The 17,243-nt window shown below is 48.6% G+C and overlaps 1 protein-coding gene across 2 annotated transcripts in view; it reads left to right on the top strand.

Annotated features, from left to right (window-relative positions):
- LOC144501810 (carbonic anhydrase-related protein 10) overlaps positions 1-17,243 on the top strand; it is a 448,509-nt gene that overhangs the window by 340,280 nt on the left and 90,986 nt on the right. For both annotated transcript variants that reach the window (XM_078225854.1, XM_078225855.1), the window contains exons 5-6: positions 11,971-12,066; positions 13,242-13,314. In XM_078225854.1, the coding sequence (XP_078081980.1) occupies positions 11,971-12,066; positions 13,242-13,314 (169 nt within the window). The remainder of the gene's footprint in view (positions 1-11,970; positions 12,067-13,241; positions 13,315-17,243) is intronic.

Genomic DNA, 17,243 nt, shown 5'->3' with positions numbered 1-17,243 from the left:
TGCGTGTGTGTGTGCGTGTGCGTGTGTGTGCGTGCAATAGTCTCCAATAAATCCTATCGGGAATTCAGGAGAAACGTCTTTACCCAGAGAGCGGTGAGACTATCGAACTCGCTGCGGCAGAGAGCGGGTGAGGTGAATCGTGTCGACAGATTCGGAGGGAAGCAGAATAAACACGAGGGAGAAAGGAATAGGAGGAGACAGTGCGGTAAAACAGGAGGACGCTGACGTGAAGCATAAGGAGCAGCATTGACGAGAGGGGCTGCACTGAGTCTTACCCAGGCTTACCCCGTAACCCCACATAGTTATCCCACTAATCCCTCTAATTTACATATCTTGGACACTAAGGGGCAATTTAGCATTGGCCAATCCACCTAATCCGCAGTTCCGGCCTCTTGTGCATTCCCAAATCCATCACTCCACCATCAGCGGTTTTGTCCTCAGGAGCCTGGACCCTCATTCCATCATCACCCCCCCCCCGTCCTCCCGCACCCATCCACCCCACTCCTCCGTCCCCACAAACCTCTCCTCTTCTTCACCTCTCTCTCCTCCTTCAAGATGCTCATTGAAACCTCCCTCTGGTCACCTGACCTAATATTATCATACAATCATAGAATCCCTACAGTGCAGAAGGGGGCCATTCGGCCCATCGAGCCTGCACTGACAGCAATCCCACCCAGGCCCTATCCTCGTAGCCCCATGTATTTACCCTGAAAATCCCCTTCACACTAAGGGGCAATTTAGCACGGCCAATCCACCTAACCTGCACATCTTTGGACTGTGGGAGGAAACCGGGGCACCCGGAGGAAACCCACGCAGACACGGGGAGAACGTGCAAACTCCACACAGACAGTGACCCGAGGCCGGTATCGAACCCGGGTCCCCGGCGCTGTGAGGCAGCAGTGCTAACCACCGTGCCACCGTGCCGCCCTTAGTCCAAAGGAACACCGTGTGTGTTAAAGAGCAACTTTAAGTGTGGCAAAATGTGGCCAGATACATTACAGGCTGTTAACAAACAAGGTCTGACAATGCTAAGATAACCGGAGGAGTACACCAGGCAGCTCTAAACGCCTCGCTGCATGCTTAGGTTTCTCTCCTCTTGGTGTTTCCCTACCTTTAGGGTGCTATATAAATGCATTGTTGTTGAACGAGGAATCAGGCGATGGTCCGTGAGCAGTCCCCGGATTGAAGTGCTGTAATTTATGGAAGCAATATCTGAAGCACTTCTGTTCTCCCTGCAGGAAGTGTGACAGGTGAATATATGGATTAATTAACCCAGCACAATTGGAAAATAGCTCCTTGTACATTATTAATATTCGTTCATTTCAATTCCCATATTTCTTCACTCAGAATGCGAGATGCAGCAAGTTTAACTGACTGAGCAAGTTGTTCTGATTATACAGTCAGCATTCCCTACCTAATGGATGATTGAGATTAGGGGATTGCCTCTGAATAAATGTATTAATTATATTAATGAGTCAGCGGATTTTCAGGTCTATATCGGTCACCATAATCACCATTTCCTTTCCGACATTGGCAACCAGCTTTAGCTTAGTGATCATAGAATCCCTACAGTACAGAAAGAGGCCATTCGGCCCATCGAGTCTGCACCAACCACAATTCCACCCAGGCCCTATCCCCATAACCCCACACATTTACCCTGCTAACCCCCCTGACACTAAGGGACAATTTAGCATGGCCAATCAACCTAACCTGCACATCTTTGGAGTGTGGGAGGAAACCGGAGGAAACCCACGCAGACACGGGGAGAACGTGCAGACTCCACACAGACAGTGACCCAAGCCGGGAATTGAACCCGGGTCCCTGGCGCTGTGAGGCAGCAGTGATTGAACCCGGGTCCCTGGCGCTGTGAGGCAGCAGTGATTGAACCCAGATCCCTGGCACTGTGAGGCAGCCGTGGTAACCACTGCATCACCGTGGTAACCACTGCGTCACCGTACTTCTCGAGCTCGTACAAATATTTAAGAATCCCTCAGATGGGCGCTTTCTATTGGATCGCTCGCTTGGGATGTTTGGCCAGCGGACATCAGGAGCAGCACAGGTTTGGTCTCCCTGTCAGATGCCCCCCTTGCCTGGTGGGTACCGCCGCCTCGGTGTCGGGAGGTCACTGGCTCAAGGACCCCAATCTGGCAATGCGGACACAGCAATCCAGACTGGCTGCTCCCAGTGCAGGACTGAGGGAACGCTGCACTGTCTGAGGCACAGCTTTGAGACTCTAAGGGTGTTTTTGGTTGGAAGTGAGGGGAGGGTAGATCTCCCGTTGTACTGGCACTAATACCTGTCACCATCACCACATCTGGTTATTATCACATTGCCATTTGTGGGAGCTTGCTGTGTACAGATTGGCTGTCCTGTTTCCTACAATATAACAATGATCCAGAACAATTTCATTGGATGTGAAGTACCTTGGGATCCTGAGATCGGATAAGGCCCTAAAAACACAGAATCATAGTAAATAGGAGCAGGAGGAGGCCATTCGGCCCTTCGAGCCTGCTCCACCATTCAATATGATCATGGCTGATCATGCACTGTCAGTCTCCCACTCCCACTTTCTCTCCACATCCCTTGATCCCTTTAGCCACAGGAGCCACGACCAGCTCCCTCTTGAACATATCTAATGAACTGACCCCAACAGCTTTCTGTGGTAGAGAATTCCACAGGTTCACAACTCTCTGAGTGAAGACGTTCTTCCTCATCTCAGTCCTGAATGGTTTACCCCTTATTCTTAGACTGTGACCCCTAGTTCTGGACTTCCCCAACATCGGGAACATTCTTCCTGCATCTAGCCTGTCCAGTCCCATCAGGATTTTGTATGTTTCTATGAGATCCCCTCTCATTCTTCTGAATTCCAGTGAGTACAAACCCAGTGGATCCAGTCTCTCGTCATATATCAATCCTGCCAAACCAGGAATCAGTCTGGTGAACTTCGCTGGACTCCTTCAATAACAAGAACATCCTTCCTCAGACTAGGAGACCAAAACTGCACACAATACTCAAGGTGTGGCCTCACCAGGGCCCTGTATAACTGCAGCAACGACGTGGAGAGGCCGGCGTTGGACTGGGGTAAACACAGCAAGAGTTTTAACAACACCAGGTAGAAGCCCAACAGGTTTATTTGGTAGCATTTGGCATTTAATGGCATTTGCTACCAAATAAACCTGTTGGACTTTAACCTGGTGTTGTTAAAACTCTAACTGCAGCAAGACATTCTTACTCCTATACTCAAATCCTCTTGCTATAAAATGCACATTAGTGCTGAGCCTGAGTGATGGGCTTTGTGAAAGTTGAGGGAGATCCCGGAATGTGACAGCACTGACAGGGTTAATGGTTCAGGGAAGGGTTTTCTGTCGACACTGAGTACTGTCGGCAAGGCGAGTGGGAATGGCGCTGAGAGGTCCCTGAATCTGACAGGTACACGGGAGCTGAATGAACAGCAGCTGTTAAACTAGAGTGCCTACAGCTCTGTCACATTTATTTAGCTGCCTTGTTCTGTTAGGCTCAGTAACTCCACCTTGGCCAGTTTGATTTGATATTCCTGTTCCTTGAATACTCTCATTAAAATCCCTGGCGGAAGGAATCCAAGTTTTGGGGCAGTGATGGGTACTTATTTATCTTCACATAGAAACACAGAAGATAGGAGCAGGAGGAGGCCATTCGGCCCTTCGAGCCTGCTCCACCATTCATCACGATCATGGCTGATCGTCCAACTCAATAGCCTAATCCTGCTTTCTCCCCATAACCTTTGATCCCATTCACCCCAAGTGCTATATCCAGCCGCCTCTTGAATACATTCAATGTTTTGGCATCAACTACTTCCTGTGGTAATGAATTCCACAGGCTCACCACTCTTTGGATGAAGAAATGTCTCCTCACCTCCGTCCTAAATGGTCTGCCCGAATCCTCAGACTGTGACCCCTGGTTCTGGACTCCCCCACTATCGGGAACATCCTCCCTGCATCTACCCTGTCTAGTCATAGAATCATAGAATCCCTTCCATGCAGAAGGAAGCCATTCGGCCCATCGAGTTTGCACCGACCACAATCCCACCCAGCCCTATTCCCATAACCCCATATATTTACCCTGTTAATCCCCCTGACACTTGGGTCAATTTAGCATGGCCAATCAACCTAACCCACACATCTTTGGACTGTGGGAGGAAACTGGAGCACCCGGAGGAAACCCACACAGACACAAGGAGAATGTGCAAACTCCACCCAGACAGTGACCTGAAGCCAGAATTGAACCCGGGTCCCTGGCGCTATGAGGCAGCAGTGCTAAACACTGTGCCACCTTGCCGCACCTAGTCCTGTTAGGATTTTATAAGTCTCTATGAGATCCCCCCTCATCCGCCTGAACTCCAGTGAAAACAATCCTAACCTAGTCAATCTCTCCTCATACATCAGTCCCACCATCCTCAGAATCAGCCTGGTAAACCTTCACTGCACTCCCTCGAGAGGAAGAACATCCTTCCTCAGAAAAGGAAACCTTCGCTGGATTCCCTCAATAGCAAGAATGTCTTTCCTTAGACTAGGAGACCAAAACTGCACACAATATTCTAGGTGTGGCCTCACCAAGCCCCGTATCAACACATCCCTGCTCCTGTACTTGAAACCTCTCACAATGAAGGCCAACATGCCATTTGCCTTCTTTACCGCCTGCTGCACCTGCATGCTTACCTTCAGCGACTGGTGCACAAGGACACCCAGGTCCCGCTGCACACTCCCCTCTCCCCATTTACAGCCAATCAGGTAGTAATCTGCCTTCTTGTTTTTGCTTCCAAAGTGAATAACCTCACACTTATCCAAATTATACTGCATCTGCCATTGATTAGCCCACTCACCCAACCTGTCCAGATAACAAGAACATAAGAACTAGGAGCAGGAGTAAGCCATCTAGCCCCTCAAGCCTTCTCTGCCATTCATTAAGATCATGGCTGATCTTTTCATGGACTCAGCTCCACTTACCCACCCGCTCACCATAACCCGTAATTCCTTTACTGTTCAAAAATGTATCTATCCTTGCCTTAAACACATTCAATGAGGTCGCCTCAACTGCTTCATTATATATTATCATAGAGAACACCCACTCACACTCATTGGTTAATTAAACACATCTGCATAGGTGGTTAACACTAATTGGTTCTGACCTCTGATCATGCACTGTTCACGAGATAGTGGGCTCTGCCAACGTTAGCTGATCACGAGCTGGGAATGTGCGCAACATATCTCAGCGTGTTGTAACCTTGTAACAAATGAAACCTGAAACCTCAGCATGATTTACTCAGCAGGATTTATCCCATGAGAACCTTATAAAAATTATAAAGGAAAAATGAAACAGATGGCTTGCCACACTCTGGAGTCACATGTAGGCCAGGCCAGGTAAGAATGACAGATTTCCTTCCCTAAAGGGCATTAGTGAACCAGATGGGTTTTTCCGACAATCAATTCATGGTCATCGGTAAATTCTTAATTCCAGATGTTTTTTATCGAATTCAAATTCCACCATCTGCCGTGACGGGATTCGAACCCGGGTCCCCAGAACATTAGATTTGATTTGATTTATTATTGTCACATGTATTAGCATACAGTGAAAAGTATTGTTTCTTGCGCGCTATACAGACAAAGCATACCGTTCATAGAGAAGGAAACGAGAGAGTGCAGAATGTAGTGTTACAGTCATAGCTAGGGTGTAGAGAAAGATCAACTTAATGTGAGGTAGATGCATTCAAAAGTCTGACAGCAGCAGGGAAGAAGCTGTTCTTGAGTCGGTTGGTACGTGACCTCAGACTTTTGTATCTTTTTCCCAAGGGGAGAAGGTGGAAGAGAGAATGCCCGGGGTGCGTGGGGTCCTTGATTGTGCTAGCTGCTTTGCCGCGGCAGCGGGAAGTGTAGACAGAGTCAATGGATGGGAGGCTGGTTTGCGTGATGGATTGGGCTACATTCATGACCTTTTGAAGGTTTCTTGCGGTCTTGGGCAGAGCAGGAGCCCAGACCAAGCTGTGGTACAACCAGCAAGAACGCTTTCTTGTAGTGCATCTGTAAAAGTTGGTGAGCTGAGTTTCTGGGTGAACAGTCTAGCGATAATACCATGAGACCATCCCCTAATATCTGCTGTTTCTGAGTTAAGAGATTTGCTTTGGTTTTTTGCACGGTGTAGTCGAAGGAGTTGCTGTCACTGTGGGAACCGAGAAATATCCCTGAATGTTTCCATCAATGAGCCACCCCCAACCCCGGCAGCCACAGAAACCTCCTCTTCACGGGGGGAAGGCAACAAGACTGAAACACCGACGAGACCTTCTGACAGTGTTGACAAATGTCAGCTGGACTTGTGTTCATTCACCTCCTCCAAGTTAAGAAAGTTCAGGTCTCCATAATAATGGTGACTAATGAGGCAACCACCACTTGCCTGCTCTTCAGCACAGAGACTCATTAATTTTTTAGGAGACCTTTACAACAAGATCCAATACAATGGGGTTTTCTGAATGCCTTGCTGCCTCATATCTCACTGTCAAAGCTCTGAAGAGGCTTTTCATCGCCCTGCTTCTGACATCTTTGCTGCTTTCCCTGGCGTTGCTAGTTTCCTAAACAAATAATAAAACTGCTAGACTCTTACTTCTGAAAGGTCACCCGGTTTCCCGTTGGGATAACGTGTTAGCGGGAAGAATAGCAGGGAACAACTGGGAAACACAAGCAATGTTTATATATATAAAAAAGTAATGATTGTTGAAAGACCTTTGGCTTTTGAGTTGTTGATTGTGCTCTGCTCCAAATTTCATTTTGCTCTCTGTAGCTCGATCGGAGATGTGCATTGACACAGGATTTGGGAACAGGAAGAGGCCATCCAGCCCCTCGAGCCAGCCCCACTTGACCAGGCGATGGCTGACTGGGTTGTGGTCTCAGCTCCATTTTCCTGCCCGCCCCACCACAACCCTCGGCTCCCCGATATAAACGCAAAATACTGCAGCCGCAGCAAATCTGAAATAAAAACAGAGAATGCTGGAAAATCTCAGCAGTGCGTGTGGGGAGAGAAACAGAGTTAACGTTTCGAGTCTGGATGACTCTTCTTCAGGGATGCAGAGAGGGGGACATGTGATGGATTTTATACTGGTAGAGAGGGGATGAAGCAGGTGAAGCAAAATCTCCCGCACCTCTGCCCCCACCCCTCCCTCCCAGAACCAGGATAGGGTCCCCCTTGTCCTCACTTTTCACCCCACCAGCCTTCACATTCAAAGGATCATCCTCCACCATTTCCACCAACTCCAGCAGGACGCCACCACTCAACACATCTCCCTCCTAACCCACCCCCGCCCCCCACCCCCACCCCCTGTCAGCATTCTGCGGGGACCACTCCCTCCATAACACCCTGATCCACTCCTTCATCACGGTCCACTCCTCCACCACCCCCAACTCCTCATCCCCTTACCACGGCACCTTTCCTTGTAACTGCAGAAGGTGCAACACCTTCTTTACCTCCATCCTCCTCTCTGCTCAAGGCCCCAAACACTCCTCCCAGGTTAAGCAGCGTTTCAGTTGTGCTTCCTTCAATTTGGCCCATTCGCTGCTCCCAATGTGGTCTCCGCTACACTGGGGAGACTAAACAGCCGCTTCGTGGAACACCTTCACTCAGTCCCCAAGCATTACCCCAGCCTCCCTGTCGCTGCCATTTTAACTCAGCACCTTGCTTTCGTGCCCACATGTCCGTCCTGGGCCTGCTGCAATGTTCCAGTGAAGCCTGGCACAAACTGGAGGAGCAGAACCTGATCTTCCGATTAGGCACTCAACAGCCTACAGGACTCAACACTATGTTCAACAACCTCAGACCATGAACTCTCTCCTCTATTTTGATCTTCTTTTAATCTTATTTTTCTCACCAAACCCCCTCTCCCTCCCCCCCCCCACCCCAACACCCCCTCCCCACCCACACACACACACACACACACACACATAGGGACAGTTTGTCGCTTGTTCTTAAGTTCTGTTTTCATAGGGCACTGACTCGTGTTCTCCTATTTACACATTCTACTATCTTTTCAGGCCACTATTAGCAACCTCTTTAGTCTTTAACCATTAACACTCCCTTTGTCTTGTGTCCATGGCATCTTTATCAATCTCTCCTGAACTGCCGCCTATCGCTGCCTACCTCTCTTGCTCCACCTGGTTCTGGTATTTCCCACAAGGGGAAACATTCTTTCAGTATCCACCCCCCACGCGGCCCCTCAGGATAGTCTATGTTTCAATAAGATCACCTCTCATTCTTCTAAACTCCAATGAGTATAGAATCAGGGAATCATACAGCACAGAAGAGTCTGCACCAATATGTGAGAGAATGTAACCTTCCTGCCTAACCCCATCTACCAGCACTTGGTCCATAGCCCTGAATGTTGTAATGTGCCAATTACTCATCCAGGTACTTTTTAAAGGATGTGGGGCATCCTGCGTTTACCACCCTCCCAGGCAGTGCATTCCAGATCATCACCACCCTCTGGGTAAAAAAGCTTTTCCTCACATCCCCCCTAAACCTCCCACCCTCACTTTGAGCCTATGTCCCCTCATGACTGACCCTTCAACTAAAGGGAAACAGCTGCTCCTTATCCACTCTGTCCATGTCCTTCATAATCTTGTGCCCCTCAGTCTTCTCTGCTCCAACAAAAACAACCCAAGCCTATCCAATCTCTCTTCATAACTGAAATGTTCCATCCCAGGCAGCATCCTGATGAATCTCCTCTGCACCCCCTCCAGTGCAATCACATCCTTCCTATAATGTGGCGACCAGAACTGCACACAGTGCTCCAGCTGTGGTCTCACCAAAGTTCTATACAACTCCATCGTGACCTCTCTGCTTTTGTAATCTATTCCCCGATTGATAAAGGCGAGTGTGACATACGGCTTTTTCACCACCCTATTAACCTGTCTTTCCGCCTTCAGAGATCTATGGACAAACACGCCAAGGTCTCTTTGTCCCACAGAACTTCCTAGTGTCCGACCATTCATTGAGAACTTCCTTGTCAAATGACTCCTTCCAAAGTGTATCACCTCACACTTTTCAGTGTTAAATTCCATCTGCCACTTATCCGCCCAGTTGACCATTCCGTCTATATCATCTTGTAGCCCAAGATACTCCGCCTCACTGTGAACCACCTGGACAATCTTTGTGTCATTGACAAACTTCCTAATCCTACCCCCCACAGAGTCATCAATGTCATTTATATAAATGCTGAATAATAGGGGCCCAACACAGATCCCTGTGGTACCCCACTGGACACCGGCTTCCAGTCACTAAAGCAGCTTCTGTCATCACCCTCTGTCTCCTACAACTGAGCCAATTTTGAATCCACTTTATCAAATTACCCTGTATCCCAGGTGAATTTACCTTCTTTACACGTCTCCCATGTGGGACCTTGTCAAAGGCTTTGCTGAAATCCATATAAACTACATCGACTGCACCACCTTCGTCTACACACCTATCTATCACCTTCTCAAAAAATTCAATCTAATTTGTTAGGCATGACCTCCCTCTGACGAAGCCATGCTGACTATCCCTCCTCAAGCTTTGCCTCTCCAGTGGAGAGCAACGCTCTCCTTCAGAAGTTTCTCTAATAGTTTCCCTCCCACTGATGTGAGACTCACTGGTCTGTAGTTCCCTGGTTAATGTCTACAACCCTTCTTAAATAGCGGAACCACATTAGCTGTTCTCCAGTCATCTGTCACCGTCCCCACGGCCAGAGAGGAATTGAAAATTTGGGTCAGAGCCCCCGCAATCCCCTCCCTTGCCTCCCACAGCAGCCTAGGGCACAATTCATTGGTGCGGCACGGTGGCACAGGGGTTAGCACTGCTGCCTGGAACCCGGGTTCGATTCCCGCTTAGGTCACTGTCTGTGCAGAGACTGCACGTTCTCCTCATGTCTGTGTGGGCCCCCATTGGTCCCTAATGGGCCCTACTCTTTCCCTGGTTATCCTCTTCCCATTGATATACTTTTGAATATCTTGGGATTTTCCCTACTTTTACCAGCCAGAGCTTTCTCATATCCCCTCTTTGCATTCCTAATTGCTTTCCTAAGCTCCACTTTCTGTACTTCGCTAATGCCTCCACTGATTTGCTCCCTTTGTACCTGCTAAAAGCCTCTCTTTTCCTTCTCATTGTATCCTGAATATCTCTGGTCATCCATGGTTCTCTGGGCTTGTTATTCTTACCTATCAAGAATATAAGAGCCGTGGGGTTATGTTGCAACTGTACAGGACCTTGGTGATACCACATTTGGAATATTGTGTGCAGTTCTGGTCACCTCACTATAAGGAGGATGTGGAAGCATTGGAGAGAGTGCAGAGGAGATTTACCAGGATGCTGCCTGGTTTGGAGGGTAGGTCTTATGAGGAAAGGTTGAGGGAGCTAGGGCTTTTCTCTTCAGAGTGGAGGATGATGAGAGGCGACTTAATAGAGGTTTATAAGATGATGAGGGGAATAGGTAGAGTGGACGTTCAGAGACTATTTCCTCGGGTGGATGTAGCTGTTACTAGGGGGCGTAACTATATGCCCCCTAGTAACATGGTGGGAGATATAGGAGGGATATCCGAGGTAGGTTCTTTACTCAGAGAGTGGTTGGGGTGTGGAATGGACTGCCTGCTGTGATAGTGGAGTCAGACACTTTAGGAACTTTCAAGTGGTTATTGGATAGGCACATGGAGCACACCAGGATGATAGGGAGTGGGATAGCTTGATCTTTTTTTTTGAACAAAGCTCGGCACAACATCGAGGGCCGAAGGGCCTGTACTGTGCTGTACTGTTCCATGTTCTATGTTCTATGTTCTATGTTCTATCACCCTAGGAGGAACATGCTGGGTTTGCACCCTCCCCATTTCCTTTTTGAATGCCCCCGACTGCTCTTCTGTAGATTTTCCCATTAGTAGCTGTTCCCAGTCTACCTTGGCCAGATCCTGTCTTGTTTTACTAAAATCCGCTCTCTCCTAATCCAAAACTTTTTTTTTGCAACTTGTCTATTTCCTTGTCAATAACAAACTTAAATTGTACCGTGTTGTGATCGCTATCACTGAAATGCTCCCCCACCACTACCTCAACCACCTGTCCGGCTTCATTCCCCAGAATCAGGTCCAGCACTGCTCGCTCTCTTGTTGGACCCTCCACATATTGATTTAAAAAGTTCTCCTGTACACATTTCAATAAATCTACTCCATCCAAGCCTTTAACACTGTGTATATCCCAGTTAATGGTGGGAAAGTTGAAATCACCTCATATAATTACCGCGTTGTTATTGTTTTTACACATTTCCGCGAATTGTGCACATACTTGCTTCTCAATTTCCTGCTGACTCTGAGGGGGTCTATGATAAACACCTAACAATGTGGCTGCCCCTTTATTATTCCTGAGTTCTACCCACAAAGCTTCACTAATGCCCGCTCCAAGTTCTCCTTACTGCAGTAACTGACTCTTTAACTAATAATGCGATGCCTCCTCCTTGTTTACCCCCTCCCCCGTTTCGCCTGGAGAGTTGAGATCGCGGAATGTTGAGCTGCCAATCCTGCCCCTCCCTCAATCAAATCTCAGTGATATAGATCCAACCTGGCCAACCTTTCCTCAGAAACCAACCACCTTCTGTCTCCCCCAACCCTTGTCAACATATTGAGGTCCAACAGGTTTATTTGGAACCAGGAGCTTTCGGAGCGCTGCTCCTTCCTCAGGTGAATGATCAAGGAGCTCACTGGATGAAGGAGCAACGCTCCCAAAGCTCCTGATTCCAATTAAACCTGTTGGACTTTAACCTGGTGTTGTGAGACTTCTTATTGTGCTTTCCCCTGTCCAACGCCGGTATCTCCACATCACAACATATTGAGGGACAGAAAACTGGGAGAATCTAACCTGGTGGTTTGTGCTGACAGATTTGAGGAACATTTGAAGGATTTGAAATGATTAATTTGCTGTTTGTGTTCCTTCTCTCAGGTACAGTTAATACATTACAACCACGAGCTCTACACAAACATTACAGAAGCTTCAAAGAGCCCGAATGGCCTAGTGGTGGTGTCCATATTTATAAAAGTAAGTCACACACTGGGCGGGATTTTCCACGCTCCCTGGCGTGTGTTGCCCGACAGCGGAGGTGACCCACCATCGGGTCGGTGACGGAATCTTCTGCTCCCGCGGCTGTCAACGGGGTTTCCCGTTGATCGCAGCCCCTGCTGCTGGGAAAGCCGCAATGGGGTTGCACCCGGTGTGACCGGGAGATCCCGCTGGTGTGAACAGCCGCAAGATTCCAGCCACAGTGTGTGGGAAATCTGGGAGCTGGGGTGCGCTGACCGGAATACACTCCGCAAGACCAGGAAGTTGGAACAATGGTTCCCTCAGTTCTACCTCTCTGGGCATCTTCCTGACCTCCAGTACAAACCTGTCCCGCCTGACTGTCTGCCCCTCTACCGCGGCTATATTCGGGGCCGGGTGTCCATGGAGGGGAAGCACGTGGAGTCGATGGGTGCCATCAAGGCTTTCCATGCTCATTTGGCCCCGCAGTGGCTGGGGTGTATTATTGACCTTTTAATCACATTTTGGTGAAATGTTTTAAGTTTCCTTTATGCTTTGTTTTTTGTTCCAGGTGGTTCCCCTCACCCCCCCCCCCTCCCCTTTAAGGGGGCTGCCCCTTTTACTTTGTCCCTCAGTTTATTTGATTGAGTTTACTTGTTTTACCAAAGCGATTGGCACAATGAGCTTTCTGTGCTCTGTCCCTCCAGCTGAGCGTGTTATAGAGAGTGGTGACTGTGCTTAGTTAACCGCGGGTGGCACAGTGATTAGCACTGCTGCCTCACAGCGTCAGGGACCCGGGTTCGATTCCCGGCTTGGGTCACTGTCTGTGTGGATTTTGCACTTGCTCCCCGTGTCTGCGTGGGTTTCCTCCGGGTGCTCCGGTTTCCTCCCACAGTCCAAAGATGTGCGGGTTAGGTTGATTGACCATGTTAAATTGCCCCTTTGTGTCGGGGGATTAGCAGGGTAAATATGAGGGTTGTGGGGATAGGACCTGGGTGGGATTGTGGTCGGGGCAGGCTCGATGGGCCGAATAGCCTCCTTCTGCACGGTAGGGATTGTATGAACTCCATTCTCAGTGTCTAATCTGTTTAATTGTGTGTTGTTCCAATTAATCACTAAGACTTTGAGAATATATCTCACTGAGGGGGAAAACTGCTCGCTGCCAAATCTCAACCTTTTTATCTTCTTTATTCCAGGTGTCTGACATAGCAAATCAATTCCTAAACCGAATGCTCAACAGAGACACCATTACCAGGATTACCTATAAAAGTAGGTGGAGCTCCGGACTGGTAACCTCACCATGTGGGTGCAGACTGTGTGGGTGCAGACTGTGTGGGTGGGGACTGTGTGGGTGGGGACTGTGTGGGTGGGGACTGTGGGTGCAGACTGTGTGGGTGGGGACTGTGTGGGTGGGGACTGTGTGGGTGGGGACTGTGTGGGTGCAGACTGTGTGGGTGGGGACTGTGTGGGTGCAGACTGTGGGTGCAGACTGTGGGTGCAGACTGTGGGTGCAGACTGTGGGTGCAGACTGTGGGTGCAGACTGTGTGGGTGCAGACTGTGTGGGTGGGGACCGTGTATGTGGGGACCGTGTGGGTGGGGGCTGTGTGGGTGGGGGCTGTGTGGGTGGGGGCTGTGTGGGTGCGGACTGTGATGGGAGGGGGGGAGAGCGGAGGGGGTGTGGGCAGAGCGGGGAGGCTCACTGTGACTCCGGCCCAACACTCAGACTGCCACCTTACGGATGAGACACAGACAGACACCGTGTTTCTAACCCACTGTTACAGACCTGCCTCAGCTAAATATCAGGAAGATCAAAGCCAGTGTCCTCAACCCTGGCTTCCAACACCATCCCTCCCTCTACTCACTCCCTCCATCTCTCCCTCCATCCCTCCCTCCACCCCTCGCTCCATTCCTCTCCAACCCTCACTCCATCCCTCACTCCGCTCACAGTCTGAGGCTGGCCCAGAGGCCCAGACGCTGTTTGCAAAACTAATTTCCTCTTTGACCCTGAGTTGAACTTCTAACTCCATAGCCAATGGAATGTTAGAAATCCACAAAGTTTCCGTATTGTTTCAGCATCTATATCATTACAATCCCTGTATGGTTACAATCCCTGCACCGTTACTATCCCAGTGTGGTTACAATCCCTGCACTCTTACTATCCCTGTATGGTTACAATCCCTGCACTGTTACAATCCCTGCACCGTTACAATCCCTGTATGGTTACAATCCCTGCACCATTACAATCCCTGTATGGTTATAATCCCTGCACTGTTACAATCCCTGTACCATTACAATCCCTGTACTGTTACAATTTATGTGTGGTTACAATTCCTGTACCGTTACAATCCCCATTGGTTACAATTCCTGTATTGTTACAATCCCTATATGATTACAATTCCTGTACCATTACAATGCCTATATGGTTACAATTCCTAAAAAATTACAATCCCTGTAAGGTTACAATCCTTTAATGGCTACAATTCTTGTACTGTTAACATCTCTGCATTATTACAACCCCTGTATAATTACAATTCCTGTATTGTTACAATCCCTGTAACATAATTCCTGTACAGTTCCAATTGCTGTATTGTTAAAACCATTACAATCTCTGTGCAATTACAATCCCTTTATTGTTACAAGGTATCTTACATTACAATCCCTGCACAGTTACAATCTCTGTATAATTACAAGCCCTGTATTGTTGGAATCCCAGTAACATTATAATTCCTGTATAATTAAAATCCACGTATTGGTACAATCCCTATCCTGTTACAATCCCTGTATTGTTATAATCCCCATTACAATCCTTGTATGGTTACAATTTCTGTGCCACTACAATCCCTGTACTGTTACAATCCCTGTCCTGTTAGAATCTCTGTCCTGTTACAATCCCTGCCCTGTTACAATCCCTGCCCTGTTACAATCCCTGTCCTGTTAGAATCCCTGCCCTGTTACAATCCCTGTACCATTACAGCCTCTTACATAGTGTCACAGTGTCTCCTACTGTTGGATTTATTTGCGTTGCCGCTGTCTTCTCCACTCAGTGAAGCCCTTTGGAACATTTCTTAATGACTGCCAGAACTTCAGAAATCTCTAAAACTCACTCAGACAGAAAATCTCAAATCATCAGAGCAGCCGCTGGCCATTTCAGGAGCAGACAGTTCCAGAGACGTCCCAGGGAGTCCAAGTGTGAAGAGTAATTGATCACTGACCAGTATCATCTTCAGAGCTGTTGCCTGGGTTAATAAGGGGCCGGGGTGATGATGACGGGAATTGTATTCACACTGGCCCCTGGACAATTGCAAATTCACTTTGTGACGAATGGACTATTACGGAGCTGTCAACAAACCAAGAAAACAGACATCTTACACAACGCAGGCCAGCCTCCCATCATCCAGATCCCAACTTTCCAAACATCTGCTGCCTCCCCCACAGCCCCGGTGTTCGTAACCCCTTTGGTTCCTGCTCATCGACCTCTGTTCTTGCTGACCATTGACTCCTGGTCTGTCAATGCCTGGATTTCCTCCCGACCCCCAGGGCCTCCTCCCTACCCCCAGGGCCTCCTCCCTACCCCCAGGGCCTCCTCCCTAACCCCATGGCCTCCTCCCTAACCCCAGGGCCTCCTCCCTAACACCTGTCCAGTTATTTCCAGTTAGAAATTGGCAATTGGCGGCAATTGGCAATTGGCAGCAGCCTGGGCCCCAAACTCTGAAATTATAAGACCATGAGATACAGGAGCAGAATTAGGCCATTCGTCCCATCGAGTCTGCCTCGCCATTCGATCATGGCTGATATGATTTTCATCCCAGTTCTCCCACCTTTTCCAGCACCCTTTGATCCCCTTGCCAATCAAGAGCCTATCTATCTCTGTCTTCAATACACTCAATGACCCGGCCTCCACAGCTCTCTGTGGCAATGAATTCCACAGATTCACTACCCTCTGGCTGAAGAAATCCCTCCTCATCTCGGTTCTAAAGGGCCATCCCTTCACTCTGAGGCTGTGCCCTTGGATCTTAGTCTCTCCGACTAATGGGAACACCTTCCCCACGTCCACTCTATCCAGGCCTTTCAGCATTCTCTAAGTTTCAATGAGATCCCCCCTCGTCCTCCTAAACTCCATCGAGTTACAGACCCAGAGTCCTCAAACACTCCTCATACGTCAAGCCTTTCATTCCCGGGATCACACTTGTGAACCTCCTCTGGACCCTTTCCAAGGCCAGCGCATCCTTCCTCAGGTACGGGGCCCAAAATTGCTCACATTGAATCCCCTCCCTAAACCTTTCCCTCCTCTTTAAAATTTTCCCAAAACCAGCCTCTTTGACCCGAGAGTTTGGTCACAGAATCACGCAATGCAGAAGAGGCCCTTCAGCCCATCGAGTCTGCACCAACAGTCCAAAGATGTGCGGGTTAGGTTGATTGGCCATGCTAAAATTGCCCTTAGTGTCCTGGGATGCGTAGGTTAGAGGGATTAGCGGGTAAAATATGTAGGGATATGGGGGTAGGGCCTGGGTGGGATTGTGGTCGGTGCAGACTCGATGGGCCGAATGGCCTCTTTCTGTACTGTAGGGTTTCTAAGATTTCTAAGAACACGTGAGAAACACCTGACCTCCCACCCACTCCCATCTACCAGCACTTGGCCCATAGCCCTGAATGTTATGTTTTAAATTTATTCATTAGTGTCACAGATAGGCTTACATTAACACTGCAATGGAGTTACTGTGAAAATCCCCTATGATGTGCCAAGTGCTCATCCAGGTACATTTTAAAGGATGTGAGGCATCCCGCCTCCACCACCCTCCCAGGCAGCGCATTCCAGACCCTCACCACCTTCTGGGTAAAAAAGCTTTTTCCTCAAGCTATATCACTGATATAACTGGTTACAGGATTTTACCCATTAACACTCCTGGTGATGCTCCCTGGCATAGATTATCATATTAAAGGTGCTAGGAAAATGCAGCTTGTTGTTATTGGCACTGTCCTTCAATTCAACTCCTTCTTGCTCCATCAGTCCCTTGGTGAATTGTTACCGCACGCACTGTCTCTGTCAGGGTTTATTTGTCGAAATTCAGACCCTGGTATCTTCCCCGTATCTTCCCCCGTGTTGCACCTTTGATTTGATTTATTATTGTCACATGTATTGGGATACAGTGAAAAGTATTGTTTCTTGCGCGCTATACAGACAAAACATACCGTTCAT

This window comes from Mustelus asterias, chromosome 12 (genome assembly GCF_964213995.1).
Source record: "Mustelus asterias chromosome 12, sMusAst1.hap1.1, whole genome shotgun sequence".
Classification (NCBI taxonomy): domain Eukaryota; kingdom Metazoa; phylum Chordata; class Chondrichthyes; order Carcharhiniformes; family Triakidae; genus Mustelus; species Mustelus asterias.
This window is presented reverse-complemented; position numbering and strand designations above follow the sequence as displayed.